The following is a 27,917-nucleotide window of genomic DNA, read 5'->3' as shown; positions in this document are numbered from 1 at the left end:
TCAGTGTGGGGATCTCAAATGGATATACACGTGAGTACAAGTCAGTGGAAGCCAACACACTGGGCAGTTATTATGGCAAATATTAATAAAAATAGAAAAAGCTAAAAGAAATGGAAAGATCAGGACCATTTGAGGAAAGAAAAACAAAATTAATATTTCAGTCAAAAGCAGCGAATTTCCAGTAAAGAGAGTTGAGACAACAAATTATTAATTTTTTTAAAGGAGTTAGATATAAAATTTATTTATTTTTAAAATTTAGATGTTCAGCACAGTGACAGGTCATTATAGCCCAATTTACCAATAACCCCTCAGTAGGTTTTGAAGGGTGGGAGGGAACCGAGCGCCCGAAGGAAACCAAGGTGGATATGGAGAGAACGTACAAACTCCTACTGACAATGTAGGATTTGAACCCCAGTCGCTTGTGCCGTAATAGCGCGACACTAACCACTACACTAACCGTGCCGCTCTCAAGTTGTTCTGATGTAAAGAATTCAACCTATTTGGAGAGGAAGCAGGAACAGGTCATGGAAACTGAATAATCCGCCATGATTAATGAATCAGGTTTGAAGAGCTGAATTGTCAATTCATATCTCTATTTTCTATTTTTTTCATTCTCCTGTGGTCCATGAATTTTTATTGCCATAGGGTATTATACCACCAGTGCAGGTGCTGATGGCCTGATATAGTCACAGCACCTGCAGTTTTTACATTTCTTTTCTGCTAAAGCAGGAAAAATACTCCTTGCTTGATTGATAATTTTCTCCATAGCTTTTGAAAACTACATGCATTGGACTTGCAAATTTGACCATGTGGTGACATAGCACTGGAAGTGTTTGCATATTAAGAACTCAGCAGGTCTTGCAGCATCCATAGGAGGACATTTTGGGCCCAGATATATATATCAAGCAATATCTGACCACATATACGTCTGTGGTCCTATAATTATTCAGTTACGGCGAGCAAGTCTGCAGCAATTTAGAAAAAGCAATCGCTAGCTAGAGGAAATTGTATACTGTATACCCACACTGATCTGGCTGCCCCGCTCTCTCCCCACAGCTTTGTATCAGTCCCAACTAATCCCACTGCCCTGTGTTCTCCCCACTACCCCTTGTTGGTCCCCACACTAATCCCATTGCCCTGCTTGCTCTGATCCCACTGCCGCCACTCTCTCCGCAGCCCCATGTCAGTCCTCACACTGATCCCACTGCCCCGGACTCCCCACAGCCCTGTGTCGGTCCCCACACTGATCTCTATTTACAAATAAAAAGTTTACAGATACACTACAGTATCCCATATAGCTTTGCTAACAATATAATATTGAGTTTGCACAACATCCATAGCGCCCAATTTCACAGAATGTATAGTGGACGTTAAGCGGTACAAACTCCTTACAGACAATGCGGGACTTGAAGCCTGGTTCTGAATGCTGCATTGTAAAGGTTGAATCTGCTGCCATCCAGCATTTTCTGTGGTCTGGCAATGGCCAGGTCCCAACATTGATGGATTAAAGAGGTTCAACCTGTATGTGTGTGTGTATGTGTATGTGTATGTGTATGTGTATGTGTATGTGTATGTGTATGTGTATGTGTATATGTGTGTGTGGAGCCCCAATTTAACGTGACCTGATTTAACACAAATTCAGATATAATACAATCAGTTATTGGAATCGGCCTTTGGGCTGCCGCCAGGAGTGAGTACAGGTGCTTGGGGCCGTGGGGACTTGAGCCTGCTGTTAGCAGCAGGGGCAGTCAGTTTACTAAAAATTAATTTGTATTTTAATTTCAACTGTAACTACAACAATTTATTGAAACCCAGATTTAACACGACTTCGCTTTTTTTCATGAAACGATTTTTTTTTACCTAAACCATCGCATTATAACGAGGTTCCATTGTGTGTATGTATGTCTATATCTTTTTTCTTTGGCTTGGCTTCGCGGACGAAGATTTATGGAGGGGGTAAAAAGTCCACGTCAGCTGCAGGCTCGTTTGTGGCTGACAAGTCCGATGCGGGACAGGCAGACACGATTGCAGCGGTTGCAGGGGAAAATTGGTTGGTTGGGGTTGGGTGTTGGGTTTTTCCTCCTTTGTCTTTTGTCAGTGAGGTGGGCTCTGCGGTCTTCTTCAAAGGAGGTTGCTGCCCGCCAAACTGTGAGGCGCCAAGATGCACGGTTTGAGGCGTTATCAGCCCACTGGCGGTGGTCAATGTGGCAGGCACCAAGAGATTTCTTTAGGCAGTCCTTGTACCTTTTCTTTGGTGCACCTCTGTCACGGTGGCCAGTGGCGAGCTCGCCATATAACACGATCTTGGGAAGGCGATGGTCCTCCATTCTGGAGACGTGACCCATCCAGCTCAGCTGGATCTTCAGCAGCGTGGACTCGATGCTGTCGACCTCTGCCATCTCGAGTACTTCGACGTTAGGGATGTAAGCGCTCCAATGGATGTTGAGGATGGAGCGGAGACAACGCTGGTGGAAGCGTTCTAGGAGCCGTAGGTGGTGCCGGTAGAGGACCCATGATTCGGAGCCGAACAGGAGTGTGGGTATGACAACGGCTCTGTATACGCTTATCTTTGTGAGGTTTTTCAGTTGGTTGTTTTTCCAGACTCTTTTGTGTAGTCTTCCAAAGGCGCTATTTGCCTTGGCGAGTCTGTTGTCTATCTCATTGTCGATCCTTGCATCTGATGAAATGGTGCAGCCGAGATAGGTAAACTGGTTGACCGTTTTGAGTTTTGTGTGCCCGATGGAGATGTGGGGGGGCTGGTAGTCATGGTGGGGAGCTGGCTGATGGAGGACCTCAGTTTTCTTCAGGCTGACTTCCAGGCCAAACATTTTGGCAGTTTCCGCAAAGCAGGACGTCAAGCGCTGAAGAGCTGGCTCTGAATGGGCAACTAAAGCGGCATCGTCTGCAAAGAGTAGTTCACGGACAAGTTTCTCTTGTGTCTTGGTGTGAGCTTGCAGGCGCCTCAGATTGAAGAGACTGCCATCCGTGCGGTACCGGATGTAAACAGCGTCTTCATTGTTGGGGTCTTTCATGGCTTGGTTCAGCATCATGCTGAAGAAGATTGAAAAGAGGGTTGGTGCGAGAACACAGCCTTGCTTCACGCCATTGTTAATGGAGAAGGGTTCAGAGAGCTCATTGCTGTATCTGACCCGACTTTGTTGGTTTTCGTGCAGTTGGATAATCATGTTGAGGAACTTTGGGGGACATCCGATGCGCTCTAGTATTTGCCAAAGCCCTTTCCTGCTCACGGTGTCGTGTCGGCAAAGACTCAGAAACCTGGCCAGGAATCCTGGGCAAGCATGGCGTCAGCAAGTGCAACGACAATGGGCGCCTCCTGTTGGAGCTCTGCGCAGAACAGCGGCTTGTCATTACAAACACCCTTTTTCAGCAGAGGGACAGCCTTAAGACCACCTGGATGCATCCCCGATCCAAACACTGGCACCTCCTGGACTACATCCTGGTGCGAGAAAGTGACAAACGAGATGTGCTCCACACCAGGGTCATGCCTAGCGCGGAATGCCACACTGACCACCGGCTGGTTCGCTGCAAGCTCAACCTTCACTTCAAGCCAAAGCCCAGGAACAATAAAGCTCCCAGAAAGAGGTTCAATGTTGGAAACCTGCAGTCAGACGAAGCGAGAGGAAACTTCCAGGCAAACCTCAAAGCAAAGCTCGACGATGCAACCCGCCTCACGGACCCGTCCCCTGAAACCCTCTGGGATCAGTTGAAGACTACCATACTGCAATCCACTGAAGAGGTACTGGGCTTCTCCTCCAGGAAAAACAAGGACTGGTTTGACGAAAACAGCCAGGAAATCCAGGAGCTGCTGGCAAAGAAGCGAGCTGCCCACCAGGCTCACCTTACAAAGCCGTCCTGTCCAGAGAAGAAACAAGCCTTCCGTCGCGCATGCAGCCATCTTCAGTGCAAACTCCGGGTGATCCAAAATGAGTGGTGGACTAGCCTCGCCAAACGAACCCAGCTCAGCGCGGACATTGGCGACTTCAGGGGTTTCTACGAGGCTCTAAAGGCTGTGTACAGCCCCTCACCCCAAGTCCAAAGCCCGCTGCGCAGCTCAGACGGCAAAGTCCTCCTCAGCGACAAGATCTCCATCCTCAACCGATGGTCAGAACACTTCCAATCTCTTTTCAGTGCCAACCGCTCAGTCCAAGATTCCGCCTTGCTCCAGCTCCCTCAACAGTCCTAAGGCTAGAGCTGGATGAGGTTCCCACCCTGGATGAGACATATAAGGCAATCGAACAACTGAAAAGTGGCAAAGTAGCAGGTATGGATGGAATCCCCCCAGAAGTCTGGAAGGCTGGCGGCAAAACTCTGCATGCCAAACTGCATGAGTTTTTCAAGCTTTGTTGGGACCAAGGTAAACTGCCTCAGGATCTTCGTGATGCCACCATCATCACCCTGTACAAAAACAAAGGCGAGAAATCAGACTGCTCAAACTACAGGGGAATCACGTTGCTCTCCATTGCAGGCAAAATCTTCGCTAGGATTCTACTAAATAGAATAATACCTAGTGTCGCCGAGAATATTCTCCCAGAATCACAGTGCGGCTTTCGCGCAAACAGAGGAACTACTGACATGGTCTTTGCCCTCAGACAGCTCCAAGAAAAGTGCAGAGAACAAAACAAAGGACTCTACATCACCTTTGTTGACCTCACCAAAGCCTTCGACACCGTGAGCAGGAAAGGGCTTTGGCAAATACTAGAGCGCATCGGTATGTCTATATACATATATATAAATATACATGCAGCATGTAATATCACTGCAAAAATATTGTATACATGTCATTGTACATCTGATAATTACCAACATTCAGGAGATGTTTGTTGAAAGTAAATAGTTGTTCATAAGGATTTCAAATATATTTGGCTGCTGGTAATATGAGCTATACCTACTAACTACCTGGTCACTGGTACATTCCACTATTCCACTCAGTGTGAGAAATTTCACCCTGAAATTTCAGGCCCACATTCTCTCTGATTTTCTATGATTGCCGATGACTGTTTCTCTCTCCTCAAATATTTCTCTGGATTTTTAAAAGGAATGTATCAAGCCTCCTTATCTGCAAAATCCTCAAATCTTCCATCTCCAGTGGTTTACTCCCACCATTCACTCCTTGCTTGGTGAATTCTACTGTTCATGCAAAAGAACCATATCATTAAAATGTAAACATTTATTCAGTGTAAAGAGGTTCAAATATAAACAATTCTCTGCTCCAATGACAGTCATTTCCGACCAATAACAAATATTGGCAGCCAGATTTTGCTCATAATTAAATTTGTTAAATGATCCCTCAAAATAACATATCTCCAGGAATTCAATAGCAATCTACACTTTGACAGAAGAAGCCTGAAGGTAGATCAGTAGCACTGAGAATAAATAGATGTGGTAGAAACAGACAAGAAATGAGGTGCAAATTACAATGGCAGTCAAACAATAAGATGAGATGATAAGAAGTTAACAAATATTTTCTTTGAATACATAAAACAAGAATTTTGTTTTGTAATTGGTAAATGAATATACAGTAAAACCCCTGGTATCCGGCACTTAGGGGATTGATAGATGCCAGGTAAGTGTATTTTCCAGTTGCTTGAGATTGGGTGGTGGGTGAACTAACAGCAAGGTGCGCCAATTTCAAACTTCCATAATTTAACCTTATTTATTTTCCGCTTTATTTTGCCAGTTGCTTGGGACAGCCAGTTACTTGAATTCCATATAACAAGGATTTTACTGTATATGAATATGACATATATCCTCTAAAGACACTATCTCCCTTGGTAGAAATAGATGAGATGCCTACATGTTATGTATAGGAAGCACTGCTGTCAAATTTGCTGTTTTCTCTTTCCAGACACAGATAATGGTAGTGTCAGTGTGCATGTGAATATTTTGAATCATTAGTCCAACGTTTTATATTTGTGTTATTATGTTCACATTCAATGATAAAAATTGAGAATTCTCTCATTTGGGTATGATGTGAAAGTCCTGCAAAACAAACAAGACTCTGATCTTTAATATGATGTAGAACATACAGGCCCTTTGGCCCACAGTGTTGTGCTGCCTCCCACATAACCCTCCACTTTAAATTCCTCCATACGCTTGTCCAGTGGTCTCTTGAAATTCACCAATGTACCTGCCTCCTCCGCTGACCCAGGTCATGCATTCCACTCACCAACCACTCCCTGGGTAATAAACCTTTCTTTAAGATCTCCCTTGAACTTTTCACCCTTTGTATTGAGCAGCAGTGCCCAGGGAAGGACGCACTGATTGTCCACTCTATCCATTCCTCTTAATATTTTGTATTCCTCGATCATGACTGCTCTCATCCTCCTTCTCACCAAAGAGTAAAGCCCTGGTTCCTTTAATTTCTGTTCATAAGGCATACTCTCTAAACCAGGTATCATCCTGGTAAATCTCCTCTGCACCCTTTCCAACGCTTCCATGTTTTCCTATAATGAGGTGAGCAGAACTGGACGCAGTACTCCAAGTGTGGTCTCACCTTAGTTTGGTTAACCTGTAGTGGTTTTGTCACTGAGGTGGATGGTCAGATCAACATTAGGGTGATTAAATAATGAACATGGTCATTGAAATTTATTTTTAAATGATCAAAATGTTTGTGCAATTTATACTGGCGTTTTATTAAATGTAAAAGTGTGTTTACAGTTTAGTTTTGCACGCAATTGGCAGGTGACTAAATTCATTCTTTCTGGAATTGATGACTTCGGGACCAAAAGAAGACTAGGAAATTGTCGAGTGGAGATGGAAAGTAAAGATAAAGTCAGCGATTCTGACAGTGGAGTCATTCTCCAGTCAGGTAAACTCTTTATCATTTTTCTTTTCAGACTATCATTTGTTCTTGATCAGATCAAACCATTTCTTCAGTGCTCCTTATTGCTTTTTGATCTCATTAGTATCTGTTTGCCATTTAATTTTTGCTCAATTTATGCCCATAGCTATCAACTTATTTGAATGTAAGGGATGAAGCAAATCCCTTTGTTTTGTGCATTAAATGCACATTGTTGGCATTTTCAGAATCCATTTAAAATGCTTGCTCCTTTACATATGACACGTATCTTCCATTAGAATCAGAATCAGATGTTATTATCATGAACAAATCACAAAATTTGGTGTTTTGTGGCAGCATCGCAGGGTAAACGTTCATATTATGAACCATCTTATAACAATGATATATAAAAATATAAAAATAGTAATGCACAAAAAGTGAGGCAGTGTCTTTTGTTCAGGAATCTGATGGCAACGGGGAAGAAGCTGACCTTGTGCCGCTGAAATCTTCCTTGTTAAATTTAATGGAGCCAACATTCAGGAATGAACTTCAACATACATATGTTGCCTTATCTCTTGTTGGCTGGATTGAGTATTGCTTTCCTACATTTTAGTTATGAATATTTCACCCAAACAAGATGTCTCTTTCCTCTGTGGCTAATAAGCTGAGTCAATTTACTTCCTTAGTTTTCAATTGGAATTTGCATATTATTTCATCAATTTTGAAAGCAACTTAATTGACTTAATTGGTGTAGAGATACTCATGTTCTTGATTTTACTGGCAATGGGTCACTTATCACATTGGGATTGTATAAACTATCACTGAACAGCTTCTCTCCGAAGCTCTCATTTGCAATTAAAATGGGTTTAGAGTTAGTTACGTGGAGTTAAACAAGAAAATCTTCAGATGCTGTGATTGTAGTTTACAAAAAAAAACAAAACGCTGGAGAAACTCATCAAGGCAAGCACCATTCTTCATGTAGCAAAGACAAAGATACATAACCAATGACTCGGGCCCGAGCCCTTGATCAAGGTACGAACAGCAAGCAGGCAGGTGCCTGAATTAAATGGTGGGTGAAAGGGCTGGGGGAGGAGCACAGGCCCACAGGCAGAATCGGAATCAGGTTTATTGTCACGGACATGTGTCGCAAACCTTGTTGTTTTGCAGCAACGTATTGTGCATTGCAGATGAAAAATTGCTATAAATTACCGTTCCATAAGTGCAAATATTTAAATATAAATAATTAGTGCAAAAAAGAGTAAAAAAGTGTGGTAGAGTCTATAGGTTCATGGTACATTCAGAAATCTGATGGTGAAGGTGAAGAAGCTGTTTTTGTAACTTCGTATCTTAAGGCTTCACTACTTCCTTCCTGACGGTAGGAGTGAGTAAAGGACATCGCCTGGGTGGTGAGGGTCCTTAATGATAGAGTCTCCTTTCTCTTGTAAATGTCCTTAATGGAATGAAGATTAATACCCATGATGGCACTGGCTGGATTTACAACCTTTTCCTGACCTGTGAATTGGCACCTCCATAGCAGACAGTGATGCAATCAGTCAGAATGCTCTCCCGAAATTTAAAAAAGTCTCTGGCACATGCTCGGTGTTATGGGGGGGGGGAGCATTCACGGACCATGCCACCCCAAATGAGTTATCATGCAACCCCCCCCGCCCACCCGTAGCACTGGTGTCACTGGCGGGGTGGGGGGGGGGGGTTGAGGACCGCACAAGGTGACGCCATCACGGGGGAGGTCTCCTAAATGGTTTAATCTCCATGTGCTATAAGAACGCGAAATTTGCCTGAAACACCAGAGGGAGGGGGAAGTGTGATGGCGCGGTAGACGGAGGAGGTCCATGGCAAGTATAGCTCCTGGTGTCCCCCCCACCCCAACTGAGTGAATGGAAATTTCTGCCCCTCCCCCCGGTTATCCTATTTCCCCCCCCTCCCCCCACCCCCGATTAGATCTCTTCTGATGCCGATTCTGCTTTGGTGACAAACCAAATCTCCTCAAACTCCTAACAAAATGATAGGTGGGAGGACACAAGAGAAAAAAGCAGAGAAGGGATAGGGGAAGGGAATGAAGAGGGAAGGAGGTGAAGAGCTGGAGGACAGAGAGATGGGGAAGAGAGGGAGGCAAGGGAGTGGCATAATGGAAACCAGATGTCGGTGTTAATGCCATCCATTTGGAGAGTGTGCCCAGATAGAATATTAGGTGTTGCGTGAATTTGTGGGTAGCCTCAGTTTGGCAGTGCACAAGGCCTCAAACATGAAATGTCGGCGTGGATGTGCGGTAAGATGGTTACTATGGGAAGTTGTTTGTGTGAATGCAATTCAACAAAAGGTTATGGAGAATACTGGAGCTTCTGATTTTTTTAAAAACAATGTTCAAGTCAAATTTATCATAATTCATTGGCTCTGCTTATGTTTAGCATTGCATTTTCTGCACTAAACTATATGCATTGCAAGTTAATGATGCATTAATGTCATCGAAAGTAAATAGGTAGTTTCTGTTTTATGACCTTTACTCCCAGTGCAGAGTGTGGAATATTCCACATGACTGGGTTTTGGTTTAGATGCTTTGACATTTTCTTCACAAATATTAAAATAAGGGAGAAAGCTGAATATTGGATGCGATTATTATTTATAAATGGAAACGCAATGTCAAGGAAAATTATAGAAAAGTCAAAGCTGAGACATTAAAGGGTGGTCTCTAGTTCTCGAAAGTCGATATGTTTTCCTCTCTGCACATTGAAACTGTTAAAATCATAGGAAGTTTTCTGCAATCTGTGTATAGTGGATGGGACTTGTAGGTGTTAATGCATCAGTGCATAGGATTTGTCCTTCTCCAGATTCAAGCTTCGAGATTCAATTTATTGTCATGTAATAAAAACAATGTCATATTACCTCAAATTTACCTTTCGTCTGGTGTAGGGCGGACAGATTCACCATCAGCAGAAATTGCCTGAAGCACCTCTTACAGTCAGGGAAATAGAAGCAAAAGAGAGTTCCTCCTTCTCACAGCCTCCGCTGCCACACAGAGTCCAGTCCAAACCATCGGCAACCTGAGCTCCAGATCCCAACCTCTGATGTGATTAGGAACCCTTCAGTGCCCTCAACACTCCAGCATCTCTTGCATCCTGGTTCCAATGCCTGGTAGTCTTTCAGTCAGTCTTGAGCCAGTCTCCAGCAAGCTACTGCCTGGTGTGAGTCCCTCGACTGCAGTCTCCGGCAGCCCACAGCCTGCATGGGTTCCTCGCCTTGAGTTAACAACAGCCCACCGCCTCTTTGTTCCTCAGCCTCTGAACCCCTCACTGGTCCTGTGGGTCATCTCTTCTGCTTCTCCTTCTCAGATGGGAAGGGGGTGGTGGTGAGGTGGTCTCCCTGTTTTCTGGTGTCATGCACCATTCCTCTGCTGCCCCGGAGTGTGCAACCCCTCGAGGGTGCTTCCAATCATACACACCACCATCATAGGCGCAGACCTTGCGGTTGCACAATTTTAAGTAAAACCACCTTTATCAGGCCGTTTAAAGTCAGTAAGGAGCTGATGACTGGCACATTGGGTGGTTGGAGCTCGGGAGCGCTGTGCCTCCACGGTTTCGCAGCAGCTCGTTGCTTTCCTGAATGCAGAATGTAGTGGATTGATTTGTTTCTATCTAAAAGGAAGGCATCCAGCAAATGTTTCTTGGCAAGAAATATTTTGACTGTTTTCCTGTTGCATTGTTCGCAATATAACGTGCTATTTCAAAAGTACAAACAAAATGAAATTCCATGGACTGCTCGGATGATGAAATGCCAAATTTTGTCAAAATAAGAAAGATAATGAAGAATTTCAGGCCAAAAAAAATGAGTTTCAGATGTTAAGAGCATACATTATAATTTCAATGCATTTATCAATAAAGAATATATTATTCGAGATTCGTGATGTTAAACTATTATAAATGTATGATATTTGCTCAAAATATTTCTTCTGGTAAAAAATAACTTGAAGCAAAAATAATTGTTTAAGTGCTGGACCAATGAAGGCCAATTTATATCCTGGAGGGAGAATAATACAATGACTTCATTGTGTTCAGTGTATCACATGGTGCTGTGATAATGGGGTAGGTTGGAGTACACCAGGGACAATAGTTGCAAACTTGTGATTGATAGGGATTGAAGATGGCACACTTGTGAATATTTGACTCCTCCAGATCTGCTCAAAATTATATTTTATTTTAACTGGAAACTCTTCTGTTTTAAGTGAAAATCTGCAGATGCTGTGATTGTTGTAAACCACACAAAAATGCTGGAGGAACTCAGCCAGTCCTGCAGCGTTCATAGGAGAGAAAGATATATTGCCGGCGATTCGGCCTGAACCTTCTTTAAAGTGAATGTAAAGAATAAGTAAAAAACAGGAAATCTCAGAATAGAGGCAGTGCTGTCTGGGGGAGGAGTCCAGATCAACAAAAGGTGTTCATTGGAAAAGATAAAGGAGAGAAATGATTTTGTCTGTGTGAAAAAGACAGAGGGAAAAGGGAGAGTTGGGGAAGACAACGGTGGTGGGGGGGAGGGGGAATAAAATGGGGGGTGGGGGAGGAGGGTGTTTAACAAAAACCAGAGAAGTTGCTGTTAATGCCATCTGGTTGGAAGGTGCCTAGATGGACGATGAGGTGTTATTTGTCCAATTTGAGGTTACCTGTACAAGGCGGGGATGAGAAAAAAAATTACTTCACCCAGCAAATACAGAATTGGCTACCCAAGAGGGTCAGATGAAAATGATGTCAATCAATAGATTTTTAGATAGTTAGATGCTCAAGGGATATGAGATTCATACAGGAGAAGTTCATGCCATAATGATTTAAAAACAGATATGGCAGGGAAGAGTAAAAAAAACTCTGTTCCTCTGCACTTATGCACATTTCAATAATGTCTTTTAATGCTGAACCTCCTTATGTGGGTCACAAATAGTTTGGCATTACTTAGGAGTAACAAATTAGTCCAGATAAGATTGAGCTTTGCATTCAAAGGGAAGTATCAGAATTCTGGCCACAAATTATGGGAGTAAATGTTTCATGCATGTAATATGAAAAGCCATAATTCTTTAGCACATAAAAATGATAAAAATGGAAACATGTGTTGAAGCATCGTGACAACTTGACTGCAAAGTTAACTTAGCGATTGGACACTAAAATCTGTAATAGAAATGTGACTCATCAAAAGTAGTGGAATAGTGTGACATAATATTTCTCTGTATGTCAACTGGGCTTGGGTGCAGAAATACAAAATTTCAAGATGCATGAAACTGGCTCCTGCAGCAGGCTGCAGATCACATAGTAAATTAATGAGACATGAGGCAGATTGTCTTTAATGAAAAAGCTAGTTCCAGGAGCTAGCTGGTCCCTGCGCTAGTAAAAAGGTGGACAGGTTTTGCTCACCATTACTGGAATCACACATGGTTCAAGTAAACGGTCAAGATGCAATTCTTAGTTGATTCTCAGTTGTTGATCTGAGTTGCAACAACAAAGCAGCATTTGGAAACAGCAACCCATTCTTGAAATAGCTTTTGGGAAGGTGAGAATGCAATGCTGGGTTTGATGTGTGTGTGTGAGAGAGAGAGAGAGAGAGAGAGAGAGAGAGAGAGAGAGAGAGAAGTGCGTGCGTGCGTGATTTGGTGTGTGTGTGTGTGTGTGTGTGTGTGTGTGTGTGTGTGTGTGCGCGCTTATTGTTGACAGCTAAAACCTTGAAATCATGCCACAATGACAATTAACCAAGCCCAAACCATAAGTGGAGTATTGTATTCTGTAATGGTCACCACACCTCATCCAGCAAGTATTTCGATGTATAAGTTGACCCTAATTTTTCAGCCTAATTTTAAGGGTTTTATGGTATATCTGGCATATGTCAACCCCCATTTTTTGGGCTGTGCGGGGCTTCCAGGAACAACTCAAAAATGTTTAAAACACCCCAATCACAAGTAATAAAAGCTGTAAATTAAGTAAGTTAAAAAAAAACTTCAGCCTACCAGACAACGGAGATGGAGCAGTGACGTCGTGCTCCAGACAGGAGCAGAAACCTTGGCCTACCAGGCAGGAGCAGTGACGACGACCTCAGGATCCCAGCTAGGAACAGTTATGCCAACGTCCAGTGTCGGGGAGCGGCGGCACCAGCGGTGGGAAGATGTTTCCAGCATCGACTTGTATGCCGAATTGACGTCCATCTGGTTTCTTTGGTGAATTTAAGGTCTCAAAGGTACATCAGGTATATGTCAACTCCCTCCCCACCCCACTTTTGGAGAAATTTTTTAGGGTTTCATGACTCGACCTACATGTTGAAATATAGGGTACATTTGTTTTGGATGGAGTAATAGTTGGTAAAATGATGAGGCAGAATTTCTTAAGACCGAGTGGGAGAAAAATGATTTGGACAAAATTCTTGTCATTTTCATGAGGTTGATAGAGGAAAATTTTTTTTTTTGCTTTTTTGAGAATCTACAAGTTTGGAACCTGGTCTGAAAATGAGAGCAAGGAGTGAAGCTTGGAAACCAGTCTAGATACAAACTGTGTTAGAAATTCAGAATTTTTTTTAGAAATAACAAATGTCCCGAGGTGAATTGTTAACTTTAAACCTAAGATAATTGATCAGGTAAACAAAGGGATTAAGACACTTTAAAATGTGGAAAGAGTTCAAAGGAGATTAGAAGACGAGATTTCATTGTCTGGTGAACAGACTTGCGGGATGAGATACCACACTTGTCTATTTCTGTGTGCTTCTGACTAACTAGGAATGGGTGGATACTCTTCCCTGGCATTTAGCCTAAAGACACCATCTGTTTACATCTCAGAAAACAAGCAAGAGCAGATGGTGACAGTTCCACTGGAGCAAGGGTCAACTCATTCAGTACTTGGGAACATCAACTTAAAGCATTGCTCAGCTGGAACGTTTTAGCCACACCTTTGGAAGACGTCCAGATTACTTAAATTTGCATGTTTATATTGGACAAATCAATATTACTAAGGAATACCCACTATGACCTATATTTCCCAATGAACAAAATTATTTTCCTTCCACTATATTATCTTGAAAACCTTAATCTTGGAAATTCCATGGAATAGAAGTTTCACCTGTGAAAATCCTTAATGACATCCTTGTGGTTCAACCTACATTCATTCCTACACAGCCCAGTCTGTGTTTGGAATGTGTAGTGCCATTTGGACAGTGGGCTCCCATGTGGTCTGATCAAGACAAACGCAGGGAAGAAACTTAACTTCATGCCGCAATTCCAAATCTCTGTCGAGAGGAATTTCTCGTGATGCCTTCCTCTTCCAAAATCAATGGTTAAGGCTCTGACAAGCAGCCCAGAGTGTCATCACAGACGAAGTAGCTCACTTGATTTGCACCCCATTCTCCAACCCCGTGCATTCCTCTACTGCAGAATGTAAGATGTCTGCAGCAACTCCACAGACGCATATTTTTAATTAACGGCTCCCGAATATATGACCTTTACCAGCAAGAAGAAAAGACACACGCATATGGAAATACCAACAGCCCATTCTGATCTACATGATACATTTAAGTTCAGGCAAATAGGGTAAGCTGTTCCAGGAGTTAGACCTGGTTGATATGTGACTTGGAGTGGTGGTGTTCCCATTCAACAGCAGCTCTTGGTGGTCGAGGATTTGGAAAGTGCTGTCGGAGCAGCCGAGGTGAGTAGGGCATATTTTGCAGAAGGTACACTCTGTTGCATCTGTACAGATTAGTGGACTGGTACCAATTAAGTTGTCCTGCATGGTGTAAAGATTCTTGAGTGTTACATTTAGACATACAGCAGGGTAACAGCCCCTTCTGGCCCATGAGCCAGATCCGGTCAATTACACCCAATTGACTGACAATCCCCATCAATTTGAAAGGGTGGGAGGAAACTGGAGCACCCAGAGGAAACCCACACAGACATGGGGAAAACATACAAACTCCTTACAGACAGCACTAGTTTTGAAAACTGATCGCTGGTGCTGTAACAGCATTGAGCTAACTGCTGTACTAACCGTGCTGTCCTGAGTGCTGTTGAATCTACCCTCATTCAGGCACTAGTGTCTTGTGGGTGAGGAAAAAAGATCTGTGGCTTCAGGAGCTGAGTCACATCACAGGATACCCAACCTTCAGCCAATTTTTGTCATTCTTACACTTAAGTGGCTGGACCCCATAAAAAAGCTGCCCTTGTTAGACACTAATCAATCTTCCTTCTCATTGCAATCCCCTGTAATTGTCCTCCTTACCTGTTGAGGATAACCTGTCAGTCTCCTTGTAGAAGAATCCCTTTCACTGCACTAGTCATTTTACAACAAATGAATGAACCTAAACTTAAGTTGATATTCTGTGCACTCTCCAGATTATTGATGGTGGGGGATTTAGTGATCTTAATTACAAGAGTACGTGGATAAGTTCTTGCTGCCAAAAAAAAGTCAATTCTTCACACAATTGTAGTGCCACTTGGGGAATGGGATTGATGGGATTTCCAATGCCTGAATGATGTCTAAATCTTGTGGCATGAAGGCATAGACCAGTGGTTCTCGACCTTTTTCTTTCCACTCACAGTTTTTTGGTAAGGGATTACTTAGGGTGGGTCAGATACAGCAATGAGCTCTCTGAACCCTTCTCCATTAACAATGGCGTGAAGCAAGGCTGTGTTCTGGCACCAACCCTCTTTTCAATCTTCTTCAGCATGATGCTGAACCAAGCCATGAAAGACCCCAACAATGAAGACGCTGTTTACATCCGGTACCGCACGGATGGCAGTCTCTTCAATCTGAGGCGCCTGCAAGCTCACACCAAGACACAAGAGAAACTTGTCCGTGAACTACTCTTTGCAGATGATGCCGCTTTAGTTGCCCATTCAGAGCCAGCTCTTCAGCGCTTGACGTCCTGCTTTGCGGAAACTGCCAAAATGTTTGGCCTGGAAGTCAGCCTGAAGAAAACTGAGGTCCTCCATCAGCCAGCTCCCCACCATGACTACCAGCCCCCCCACATCTCCATCAGGCACACAAAACTCAAAACGGTCAACCAGTTTACCTATCTCGGCTGCACCATTTCATCAGATGCAAGGATCGACAATGAGATAGACAACAGACTCGCCAAGGCAAATAGCGCCTTTGGAAGACTACACAAAAGAGTCTGGAAAAACAACCAACTGAAAAACCTCACAAAGATAAGCGTATACAGAGCCGTTGTCATACCCACACTCCTGTTCGGCTCCGAATCATGGGTCCTCTACCGGCACCACCTACGGCTCCTAGAACGCTTCCACCAGCGTTGTCTCCGCTCCATCCTCAACATCCATTGGAGCGCTTACACCCCAAACGTCGAAGTACTCGAGATGGCAGAGGTCGACAGCATCGAGTCCACGCTTATGAAGATCCAGCTGCGCTGGATGGGTCACGTCTCCAGAATGGAGGACCATCGCCTTCCCAAGATCGTATTATATGGCGAGCTCTCCACTGGCCACCGTGACAGAGGTGCACCAAAGAAAAGGTACAAGGACTGCCTAAAGAAATCTCTTGGTGCCTGCCACATTGACCACCGCCAGTGGGCTGATAACGCCTCAAACCGTGCATCTTGGCGCCTCACAGTTTGGCGGGCAGCAACCTCCTTTGAAGAAGACCGCAGAGCCCACCTCACTGACAAAAGGCAAAGGAGGAAAAACCCAACACCCAACCCCAACCAACCAATTTTCCCTTGCAAACGCTGCAATCGTGTCTGCCTGTCCCGCATCGGACTTGTCAGTCACAAACGAGCCTGCAGCTGACGTGGACTTTTTACCCCCTCCATAAATCTTCGTCCGCGAAGCCAAGCCAAAGATGTGAGTGGAAAGAAAAAGTTTGAAAACCACAGTTTTAATCGTACCTAATTGACTCGTTATGTGCACAGTTTCATAATGTCAAAGGAAATGCGCCAATTACAATTTTTCTCAAGCAAAATATTTCAGTAGCAATTGGGTCTAGTGCAGTGATTCTTCCCTCCCCACTCACCTTAAGCAATCCCTTACTAATCACAGAGCACCAATAGCATAGAGATTACTTAAAGTGGTATATGCCCGGGCGAAGGGTAGACGGCGGCGGCCCGGATACGGGCAGGAGCAAGGGGGAGACGGCGGCCCCGGCCTCGGTCGAGTGAGGCAGGCGGAGGCCCCGGTCCGGACAGGGAGTGGGAGGCGGCGGCCCCAGTCCGGGCACAGGGAGAGCAGCAGCGGCCCCAGCCCCGGTCCGGGGGTAGGGTAGACGGCGGCGGCCCCAGCCCCGGTCCGGGGGTAGGGTAGACGGCGGCGGCCCCGATCCGGGCAGGAGCAAGGGGGAGACGGCGGCCCCGGCCTCGGTCGAGTGGGGCAGGCGGAGGCCCGGATCCGGGCAGAGAGTGGGAGGCGGCGGCCCCAGTCCAGGCACAGGGTGAACTGCGGCGGCCTCGGCCCCGGTCCGGGCAGTATGGACCGACCTAGGAGGGGAGGCAGGCCCCTCCAGCCCGGGTAAGAAACCTGCATAGGAGAAGGCCACTCCAATATAAAACCTACGACCCAAGGATCTCGCTGCCACGTCCCAGCTTGCTCGGTCACGGCACACGAACCATGGGTGTAAAGGGTGGGGCCAGTACTGCGCGCACTGCACTCCACCTAAAAGCTCCTTTGCGCAGGCCCGAGGACAGGTCCACGTCCTCCCCCTCCACGTCTGCAATCGTGTCTGCCTGTCCCGCATCGGACTTGTCAGCCACAAACGAGCCTGCAGCTGACGTGGACTTTTTACCTCCTCCATAAATCTTCGTCCGCGAAGCCAAGCCAAAGAAAGATATGCCAACACATATATAATTACCAAAAAAAACTAAACCTTCATAACCCTCTATTTTTATTTCATTCATGCCCTTATTGTTTCAGCCACTGTCTCCCCTAAACTTTCTTCCCTTCGCTTTGTACAGATGTCTTCAGGTGTTTGCTTCTCCCACCCTGTTGTAAAAGGTGCTGGCTTTTCTATTCTTCTCATAATCTTGTGGACCTCTATTAAGTTACGTCTCATTCTTCTTCACTCTAAATAGAAAGGTCCCAGCCCTGCTAACCTTGCCTCATAAGAGATATATTCCAATCCAGGAAAATTCCTGGTAAATCTCCCCTGTTCCCTCTCCATAGCTTTCACATTCTTTCCTGTAATGAGGTGACCAAAAGTGAATACAAAAGACTAAGCGTGGTCTCTCCAGACCACAATAATAGGCACCCCCCCCCCTCACCCCCGCTTTGTGAAGGCAGGACCAAAATTTGGATGGTTCCCTTTGATATTATTTGATTTAAGTTTTACCAAGTCCTTTAATGCCACATAGTTAAATGCTCTCTCAATGGTGAGGGCAATCAGCCACCTCAGAACTTATCCAGTAGTCCTGCTGCCTCACAGATCCAGTAACCTGGGCTTGACTCTGACCTCTGGTGCCATCTCTCTAGAGTTTCCATGCACTCCCTGTGACCAGATGAGTTTCCTTAATATATCCACATCCCAAACTCTTTGACAGGGTTTTTTTTTGGTAGGAATATATAGGTCAGCATAGCATCAAGGGCTGAACGGCCTGCACTCTGCTGTAGTTTTCTTTGTTCTAAATTGTCCTGAGTGTATGTGGGTGAATTACCAAGAAGCAGAGATAGGGGATTGACAATATTGCTCTACGATCATTATCTCAGCCAAATGATTTGCATCTTTCTACCCCACATGCGGATATGAGAACATTAACCTCTGAAACAGTTCTTTGGCTTATGCTCAGATGAAGGTTGGAGCCAATTGGTCCTACTGAAAATCAAACTCGACGTTGCTGAAGTTACAACTGAGTGATGCTTGGTAGCAGTACTGAAGGCAACTATCACTTTAAAGATAATTAAAGGCAGTCAGATTGGTTGGTAATTAGCTGCATTCTTCAACTTCCTATCTAAACAATATTAGGTTATCTGTAGCATCTCAATAATGCCATATTAATTTAATGGAATGATGGTTCATTATAGAATGTTAGATTATCTCCATTCTCCAACATGGGAAATACAGTTATTTAATCCTTGCTTCACTGATCAGATTTCAGATTTATTCTCAGAGTACATATATGACATCGCAAACAACACTGAGATTCTCTTTCCTGATAGGATCAAAAGGTAGAAATGTACTCATGATCATGTCATGTTCAATTTCATTCATAATTTCTCAGTAGATGAATCAAGCCATGTCTTCAAATAACAAGACCTCAGCAGTACTTTGACAAGTGAAATATACAATTCTTGCTGCATTAATGCTAAACTAGTGTTTTTCAAACTTAATCTTTCCATTCACATACCACCTTGATTAATCCCTATGCCATAAGGTGCTCTGTGATTAGTAAAGGGATTTCTTAAGGGGATATGTATGTAGGAATAAAAGGCTGAGAACCACTGGTCAGGACCTATTTATTACTGAAATATTTTGCTTGAGAAAAATTGTCAATGGCCCATTTCCTTTGGAGTTACGAAACCGTGCACATAATGAGTCAATTAGGTACAATTAAAACAGTGGTTTTCAAACTTTTTCTTTCCACTCACATACCACCCTAAGTAATCCCTTACTAACCACAGAGCACCTATGGCATAGGGATTACTTAAAGTGGTATATGTGAGTGGAAAGAAAAGTTTGAAAACCTGTGTGCTAAACAATAGCTATCATCAATAAGAAAGAGTCATAATCACATATCCCTGACCATCAATAGCATTCTTTTTGCTACATCCTCCACCATCAATATCCTGTTAACATTGATTAAAAATTAAACTAGAATATAAATTCAACAATCACAAGAACAGGTTAGTGACTCACTTCCTGACACCTCAAAGCTTTATCGTCATCAACAAGGCATTGTTAGGAGCGTGAGTTGTCTTGATGAGTACAGGTCCAACAAACCTCAAGAAGATTGGCACAATCTGGCACACAGCAGTCCACTTGCTCGGCATCACCTGAATGACCTGAAACATTTATCCTCAATGCCACCAGGGGACTGTGATTATGGGGCATATCAACAACAAAATGTACTGCTGTGGGTCAGATAAGCTAATCTGACAGCACTCCTGAATCAACCCCTGCTACCATCAAGGCAGTTAAGGCCATTGCTACCATCAAGATGATTAAGGGCAGAAGGTGGATGGAAACACCACCATCTTTATGTTACTCTCTAAGTTACAAAGCATCTTCATTTGGAAATATATCAATGGTCGTTCATCATCGTCGGATCTAAATCCTGAAAATCCCTACTCCAAAGCATAATTATATGATAGAGAGCAGTCATATAAGATCCAAACATAATTATACATCAAAATAAAAAAATGGCAGCTTATAACTTTTTTTTGCAAACATGATTGAAGGTGTTTCTGATTTTACAGTAAAACTCCTGGTATCCAGCCCCTGGGTGGGGGGGGGGGGGGGGGGGGGGAACTGGTATATGCCGGGTAAGTGAATTTTCTGGTGGCTTGAGATTGTGTGATGCATGATTGGCAAACTAACCACTAGGGGCATCAATTTTAAACTTTCACACTTTTTGCCTTTTTATTTTCCGCAATTTTTTTGGCCAGGTGCAGGCTGCCAGTTGCTTGTGTTCCAGATAACAGAGGTTTTACTGTACTTAATTTTATGTTTATAGTAATAGGAAACCTGATTTTTTTTCGACATGTTTCATTGAAACATGTGCAACAAAATCTACAGTGTCGACAATATGGTTAGAGGACAATTATATCTCTCTAGATTCCGAAATGGAGGAAAGGATGTGAGTATCAATTAGTATGTTTGATTAGGCAGTTCCTCATAAACATGGACAATCATAATAATGAATCAAAACATTAACAGAATAAGAGCCGGTAGATGGAAGACATTTAGCCATCCTCAATGGGGGAGGGGGGGCAGTACATCCAGCCCTCCTGGGGGCCACAACCTATTTAAGGGGGCCACGGACTGAAATCATAAAATATTTTTCTTATGTAGTCATTAGAAGAAAGAACCCAATTAAACTCGACTGCTTCTTCACAGGAAAGGGAGCCCATAAATTTTGAGCAGAGTCCTTGGGGGAGATTTCTCTTTGTCTTGTAATTCATGGCACAGACTCTTCAGCCAAGGGAAAGATCTTCCCTGCATCTAGCTCATCAAATCCTGTACGAAATGTCTACACTTCGATGGAATCTTTCCTTTTCTTTTGAATTCGAGGCAAGACCATTGGTTTTTAGCTAGGGAGGCCAAATTTGTGCACAAATCTCAACATTTCAAGATTCCTTTATTGCCATGTAATAGTACAGAACATGTAATATTACACATAACTGCCTTCTGCCTGTGGTCTAAGAATTGCCACTAATGTCGTCCAGCACCCCTTAAAGAGCGAGTGAAAGAGAAGCAAAAGAGTGTCTCTTCAGAGTCACTGAATGCCCATGGATCAGCCTCCAATGTTTGCAACCTCTGCAGCTACAAAAAAGAATCCTGTTTGATCCTAACCCTAACCCTAACCCCAAGATCCAAACTTCTGGCACAATCAGGAAGCCTTCAGTGCCCAAGGCTCTTTGGGAACCCTTCTTCCCCTCAGCATTCTCTAGAATCCTGGTTCTGATGTCTGATTCCCATGAACTACTCTCCAGCAGCCTGCAGCCTGTGCGGGTCTCCTGACTGCGTTGCCCCGCAGCCTATGTGGGTCGCTCAGTCGAAGAGTCCCTCACGGGTCTGCCGCCACTGTCACTATCCTGTAGGGTTGTCTTCTCCGCTACTCCTTCTCAATGGAAGGTGTTCTCCTTGGTGCCCTGCATTGGTCCACTGCTTCCCAGAATCTGCAACCCTTCTGTGCAGTCTCACTTTAAGAACTCTGCTCAATAAGAATAAGACTTCTGTTTTCAAATACACATGATAAAAGCTAACATATCATTGCCTTCCTAATTGCTAGTTGGCTTTCCTTTGAAGATGAATACCACCCAATTCCCCACCACTAAGCAATACTTTGCTTTCCTATTTTGTCCACTGATATATTTGCATATTATATTTCATCTGCCTTGTTCTCGCCCATTGACTTATCCTATCCTCCTCCCTACTCATAAACCAGCTTTAGTTACCATCATCAGCAAACTTCCAAACATGGCACTTGGTTCCTACAGTAGAATTGTCAGTGTAACTTGTGAATATCTGGGCTGTGGTACCCCACCAGCCAACTTGAGGAGGATCTCAGTCTAAAAACTCAGTTCTCAACCAATGTTTGTGTAACAGAGATTAATGGGCTTGGTTCCAAAATGATTAATTACTCCATATCTGGCATTTTCATGCTACATCCATTGATTTCTTAAGTGTACATGACAGTCTGACATAATTTAGTACTGCATCTTGAAGTAGGCTCTCAACTGGAGATGCAATGCAAAGTTTCCAATGTGGGTGGGTAGCCGCCACACTGGAAGTGAGAACAGGGTGCATTAGTACACAACAAGCGGATTCTCTTTTTGTAAAGGCTATGAAATTTGTCTTCTTTTTGTGGTAGAATATTTTCTGAGTGCCAAGATTAAATGACTTTACTGGCTGAGTATGTTACAAGCAGGATGTTTTCAGCTGAAAAAGCACAAAAAAATTATATTCTGTAAAAGATAATGACATTGCAGCACATTTCCCTCCACATTTACATTTGCAAAATCCATTTGAGTTCACCTGTCCTAAAAATTCTGTCCTCAATTTAAGTTCTTGTGCAGTCAGGCAATTGTAAAGCATGAAAAAGTACTGATCTAATTTTAAATGTTAACTATCAAGTGCCAATATTCATCCCATTTTCTGGCTCATGACTGCACCTTGCAACCATGGTACTTCAAGTGTCAATCTTCATACTTCTGAAAAGGTGTTGGGTACCTGCATCCATCACCTCCTCAGGTAATACTTTGCAGATTTTAACTTTTCACGTAGTAAAACTTTTCTGTCCAATTCTCTTACCTTAAATCTATTATTTTTGGTTCTAGACACCTTAATTAAGGGAAAAATAATTCTCTTTGCAGTTGATCTAGGCCCTCAAGCATTTGTATACCTCATTCAGGACTCCTTCAATCCAAAGAAAACAGACCCAGCCTCCCTCGTGTCTTCTCGAAGCTGAAACACACCATTCCAGATAGAGGCTTGGTCAATCCAGTGCAACCATGTATTTTCCATAGCATAACCACAGCTGTTTACATTGGCTGGGACTCAACTAATGTTTTCTATCATTGCACCATAACTTCCCTGCTCTTATACAGGTGGTCCTCAACTTACGGCCTACGCAAGTTAGGTCCACCTTCAAATACGGCTGACATTCACTTTACATATGCTGAGATTCTTCAATAAAGTTTCATTTGTTGAATTTGTTTTAAAAATTGCTTTAATGCCTCATTAAGATGTGCCAATCTGAGTTATGACCAATCTTTTGGTCCCAATTATGGATGTAAGTTGAGGACTACTTGTACCTATGTCCTAGCTAATGACCACAAGTATCCTGTGCACTTTCTTAAACTGTACTGTAAACTTCAGAGACTTGCTCACCAAAGTCCTCTCTTCTTTGGAACTTCCTAGTGTCACGTGCTTTTCGTTCTAATCTTATTAGTTGTCCCAAAAGGCATCACTTCATACTTGCTAGAATGAAATTACAATAGTAAAAGTAAATACATCTTACAAGAGGAATCGAAGAATCTTTAAATTGGCAAAGTTAAAATTAATTAATGAATGGAATGGAATAACCAAATTGTTACAGATAATTAAGGGTGGCACGGTTATGGTAGCAGTTAGCGCAATTCTATTACAATGGCAGCAATCAGGACTAGGGTTTAAACCTGAGACTGTCGATAAGGAGTTTGTATGTTCTCCCCATATCTGTGTGCTCTTCCTTTTCCTCCCACTGTTCAAAATATAGGTCAATTGGGTGTAATTGGGTGGCAAGGGTTCGTGGGCCAAAAGAGCCTGTTACCGTGCTGTAGGTCAAAATTTAAATTTAAAAAGAACTAATACCACTCTGTATTTAAGGGGTAGATTCTTAATCCCCTTATTCTTTGGTCATCCCTGAATTCTGAATCATAAATCGTTGAATCACATGATAATAAGATGCATGAACTGATCGATGATTATTGAGGTGGTTGCAATATAAAAAGTTTACGTTTTCAATTTGTGTTGCTACTAGCCAGTGACATTATGGCGAGCTGTAATTATGTCGTTCCCATATGACTGCATCCAGGACTGTCTCGTCAGATGGGATGGGCATGAAGACAATGAGTCATTTGACAACACATGACATGACATAAATTCTGCCTTTATTTATAATTTTACTGAACAGTGTTTTAAAGTTTCTTCTTCTGTCAATTTTCTTCCCTCCTCACCAGAAGTCAGTATTGGGATATGATGCACTGAACAGACTTCCAGTATGTTGCTCGTATTAGCTTTGGCATTAAAATTTATACTGTTACTCCAAGAGGAGGTAGAGATAGTTACTTAGTTGGAAATGATAAATGTTGGAGGACAACCTGATTAAAGATAATTGAAAGCAGCCACTCTCAACGGGGCCACCCCAGGGACCACAGCACAATTAAATAAAAGCCTTGTTTTCTTTTCACCTCATGAAAAATGATTTTTGTTTATGTAGTCAGTAGGGTAGAAGTACGGAAGAAATCAAAACTTGACTGCTTCACTGGGAAGAGGGCCCATAAACTTGAGCAGCAACAAAGGCAAAAAAAAGAGGTAGAAAATGGCTGGTTTTGAGTGCATCTCTGAAGTTCTGAGGCAGGAGGACAAGTCAGAATGCTCCAGGAGAAAAATTTACAAAGAGTGTGTAAGTGATGACTATGGGAAGAAGAATGGGAGGCTTGGCAAAACATGCAGTCACTTGCACTGGAGGTTGAGCAAAGCATAGTGCTAAAAGAAATTGGAGGGAGAGGGGGTGGAGGAAGATTTTGTAATTAATACAATGACTAACTAGAATGCCAGTAAAGACAGGGACAACAGATGAGCAGAAATTAGGTGAGGACAGGATGCAAGTCCAGAATTGCAAATTCTGTCCACGGGATCTTATGAACTAAAGTCAGAAGTTTATTCCATTTTGAAGTCACTAAGTAATGCCAGCATTTTTTTTCTTTCAATGACTATTTAATCAATTAATATTTATTACAATAAGAGCCCCAAACTGATTGTTTGTACCAAGACATTATTTTATCTGCTTTAATTTCCTTGAATATATCTAAATTTTGAACCTAAAATTGAACATAATCTGCAATTCTCAGGAATTCATTTTAACCCTCAAAAACAGTGCATGCACTTCAACAAAGGTGCAATATTGAAAAAAAGAAATATTTTTCATTTGTTGTCTTTGTTGATTAAAAGATATTCTTCAAGAATCTCATTAGTTGCCTTGGGAACTCCTGTTTGTGTAAAGTACGGGATAGCTGGTTTTTTCTGCAATTGGTATTTAAGAACACCACACCTTAGAATTCCATGAGATCCTTGCTGTGGAAAAATGTCCCCATCTGCTTCACAGTGGCAAAACCAAAATATGATTTGTAACTGCTTTTACAAAGCACAACAACAAATATGGAAAGGAGTTTGACATTTTCTCTGTGGATTTGCAGAGCAGGAGTGTTTTCTCAGAGAACTGAGAGAAAATGGAATAAGGTGAGGTTTTCACATGAGAAATAGGCTTTGGAGACAGGAACATGACTTGGAGCTGACAGCACCTCCCGGGCTGGTAAAAAAGAATTGTCAGATTGGGTCGCTCTGCAGTCAAATTAAGAAGTCAATAGAATCATTATCAATGGATATTTCCTTGCTCATGAGGGCATAGGCATTCTGGAGGGACATGCAGAGAAATATTGACACAACCATACACTTTGTTTGTCTATGGTTCAAGTGTGACTGCGGTTGCAGGACATGAAGGAAGTCAGAGGATTCCCCAGACTGGGCTTAAATGGGAATGCCATTGAGAAGTTTGGTCGGCTCATAAAAATGTAGCGATGACAGGTTCAAGATGCTGTCTGAAAAAAGCCATGGACTTAATCAAGGAAGCTTTACATTTGATACAGTGTTGGAGAGAAGGAAAGCAAAGGAGTTGTGTTCATTTGGAGATGATAAAATGCTGCAGATAGAATAAATGGTGACATAACTGGAGTCAAAAAAGACAAAAATGAAAAGAGAAAAGTCAAAGAGGCACAGTTAGTTTAGCAGTTAGTGCAACTTGTGCTTGGGGCAGCATGGTTGACATAGTGGTTATTGCAATGCCTTTACAGCGCCAGCGATCTGGACTGGGGATTGAATCCCATGCTTTCTATAAGGAGTTTGCCAGTCCAACCATGCCTGCGTGGGTTTATCCTGGGGGCTCCAGTTTCCTCCCATCCTCCAAAAACGCATGGGTTTGGTTGGTTAACTGGGTGTAATTGGGCAACAGGGGCTTTAATGGTCAGAATTGTCTTCTACCATGTTCTAAATAAATAAATAAATAAATATTTAGATAAGAGGAAAACAAATGTGTTCCAGACTGAGCAAAATCTCTTGGCACATTATATATTTGCTCTGTAATACAACCTTTACTTTGGATTGAAATGCATGTGTGATAACATCAATGTTCTATTCATAGGGTCAGACAGTCCCCAATCAGTGATGAAAGGTCGATGCTGTTCGGTAATTTTACGTAAGCAAATGCTGGAAGAAACACTTGAAGCCCGTTTGGATGAATTGAAAAAGCTGTGTTTACGTGAATCTGTGAGTATTAGTATTGGATTCCCAACAGGTTTGATTTCTAGGTTAAACCATTATAATTTAGCGTAGCGGTTGACACAACGCTGTTACAGCACCAGTGATCGGGACCAGGGTTCGCATCCCGCCCCGTCTATAAGGAGCTTGTTTGTTCTCCCCCTGTCTGCGTGGGTTTCCTCTTGGGTCTCCAGTTTCCTCCCATTGTTCGAAATGTACCAGGGGTTGTAGATCAATTGGGTGAGATTGGGCCACATGAGCACGTTGGCTGAAATGACCTGTTACCGTGATGTAGGTCTAAATATAACTTTTTTTAAAAAATTGTTTCAGTTGCCAATTGTGTCCAATTCTTATTAACGAATTATGTTGATGTGTATTTGTCACATTGTACTGAGTACAGTGAGAAGGGTTACTTGGTACAATCAGTATTAGAAAAACTGTAAAATACATTACTGAACAAAATATTTATCTTGCCTACATTATGTTTTTATTGGAATTTAATTGAGTATTTTGTTTGAGGACTTTTTATTTTCTAGGTTTATTAATTATATAAATACAGGCAGACATTAGTAGTGTGACTTCAACTATCTATGTGTCATTGTGTTTTGCCTTCAGGAGTTGGTAGGATATTTGCCAAAAGAGTATCCATTAGCTGACGGAGAGGAACCACCCCCTGTTCGCCGACGCATAGGAGCATCATTTCAGCTGGACGAACTGACAATTACACCGAGAGATGAGGTAGGTTGCATTCCACCTTTGATCAATTCTGTGTCTCAAAGTTATTGTGTTGTCATTATCTCCTTGCGATGGGTCACCATTTCGCTTGTTCTTTGATACCAATGCTACTTCTGGAAACAAATGGTGTGCACGAACTTATTTGAGAAATAAATTTTATTTCATGGCTTTGTAAAGACATAGATTCTAATCATGTGGTATTTTCATGTATTTGAGCTGCAGCAGGTTTTAATTCTGCTTATTACTTGCTAGGACTCTGAACTTGACCATCTGGAGCGAGTCTTTGCCTTGCAATTGCAGTTTGTGGAGGCAGCCAAGCGCCTTTCTCAAGAGGGAAACTTAAGCAGGCACATAAGGAAACAAAGAAAACATGCCTATATGCAAGAGCAAAAGAAATTAAATGAAATAAAAAATGATATAAATAAAAGAAAAGCTATAGCTAGTGGACCAACAGATCAAGTTCGTAATGTAGTTGAAGGTATGTCACCATTTCAACTTGACTTGAACATAAATATGTTACTTGTCACCATGAATATTATGAAGTGTTTTCCTTCATTCTAGCAGAACAGCTTTTTTCCCTCAGGCATTGGTAAAAAGAGTTGGTTTATGTTCATTGGTAGTGAATGTCCAAACTTTTCTTTGAATAAACTTTTGCAGAAAACATAAAATCAGTT

General features: G+C 42.7%; 1 protein-coding gene across 8 annotated transcripts in view; it reads left to right on the top strand.

The window, feature by feature from the left end:
* Positions 1–27,917, top strand: part of inavab (innate immunity activator b) — a 243,332-nt gene that overhangs the window by 167,128 nt on the left and 48,287 nt on the right. For 7 of the 8 annotated variants that reach the window (XM_069941741.1, XM_069941740.1, XM_069941739.1 and 4 more), the window contains 4 exons: positions 6,703–6,829; positions 26,393–26,517; positions 27,124–27,246; positions 27,496–27,721. In XM_069941741.1, coding sequence (XP_069797842.1) covers positions 6,703–6,829; positions 26,393–26,517; positions 27,124–27,246; positions 27,496–27,721 — 601 coding nt within the window. The remainder of the gene's footprint in view (positions 1–6,702; positions 6,830–26,392; positions 26,518–27,123; positions 27,247–27,495; positions 27,722–27,917) is intronic. The other variant, XM_069941745.1, reaches the window with a different exon arrangement.

Source organism: Narcine bancroftii, chromosome 5, assembly GCF_036971445.1.
Source record: "Narcine bancroftii isolate sNarBan1 chromosome 5, sNarBan1.hap1, whole genome shotgun sequence".
NCBI classification, from domain to species: Eukaryota; Metazoa; Chordata; class Chondrichthyes; order Torpediniformes; family Narcinidae; genus Narcine; species Narcine bancroftii.
Note: the sequence above shows the minus strand (reverse complement) of the source record. Positions and strands in the feature narration are given on the sequence as shown.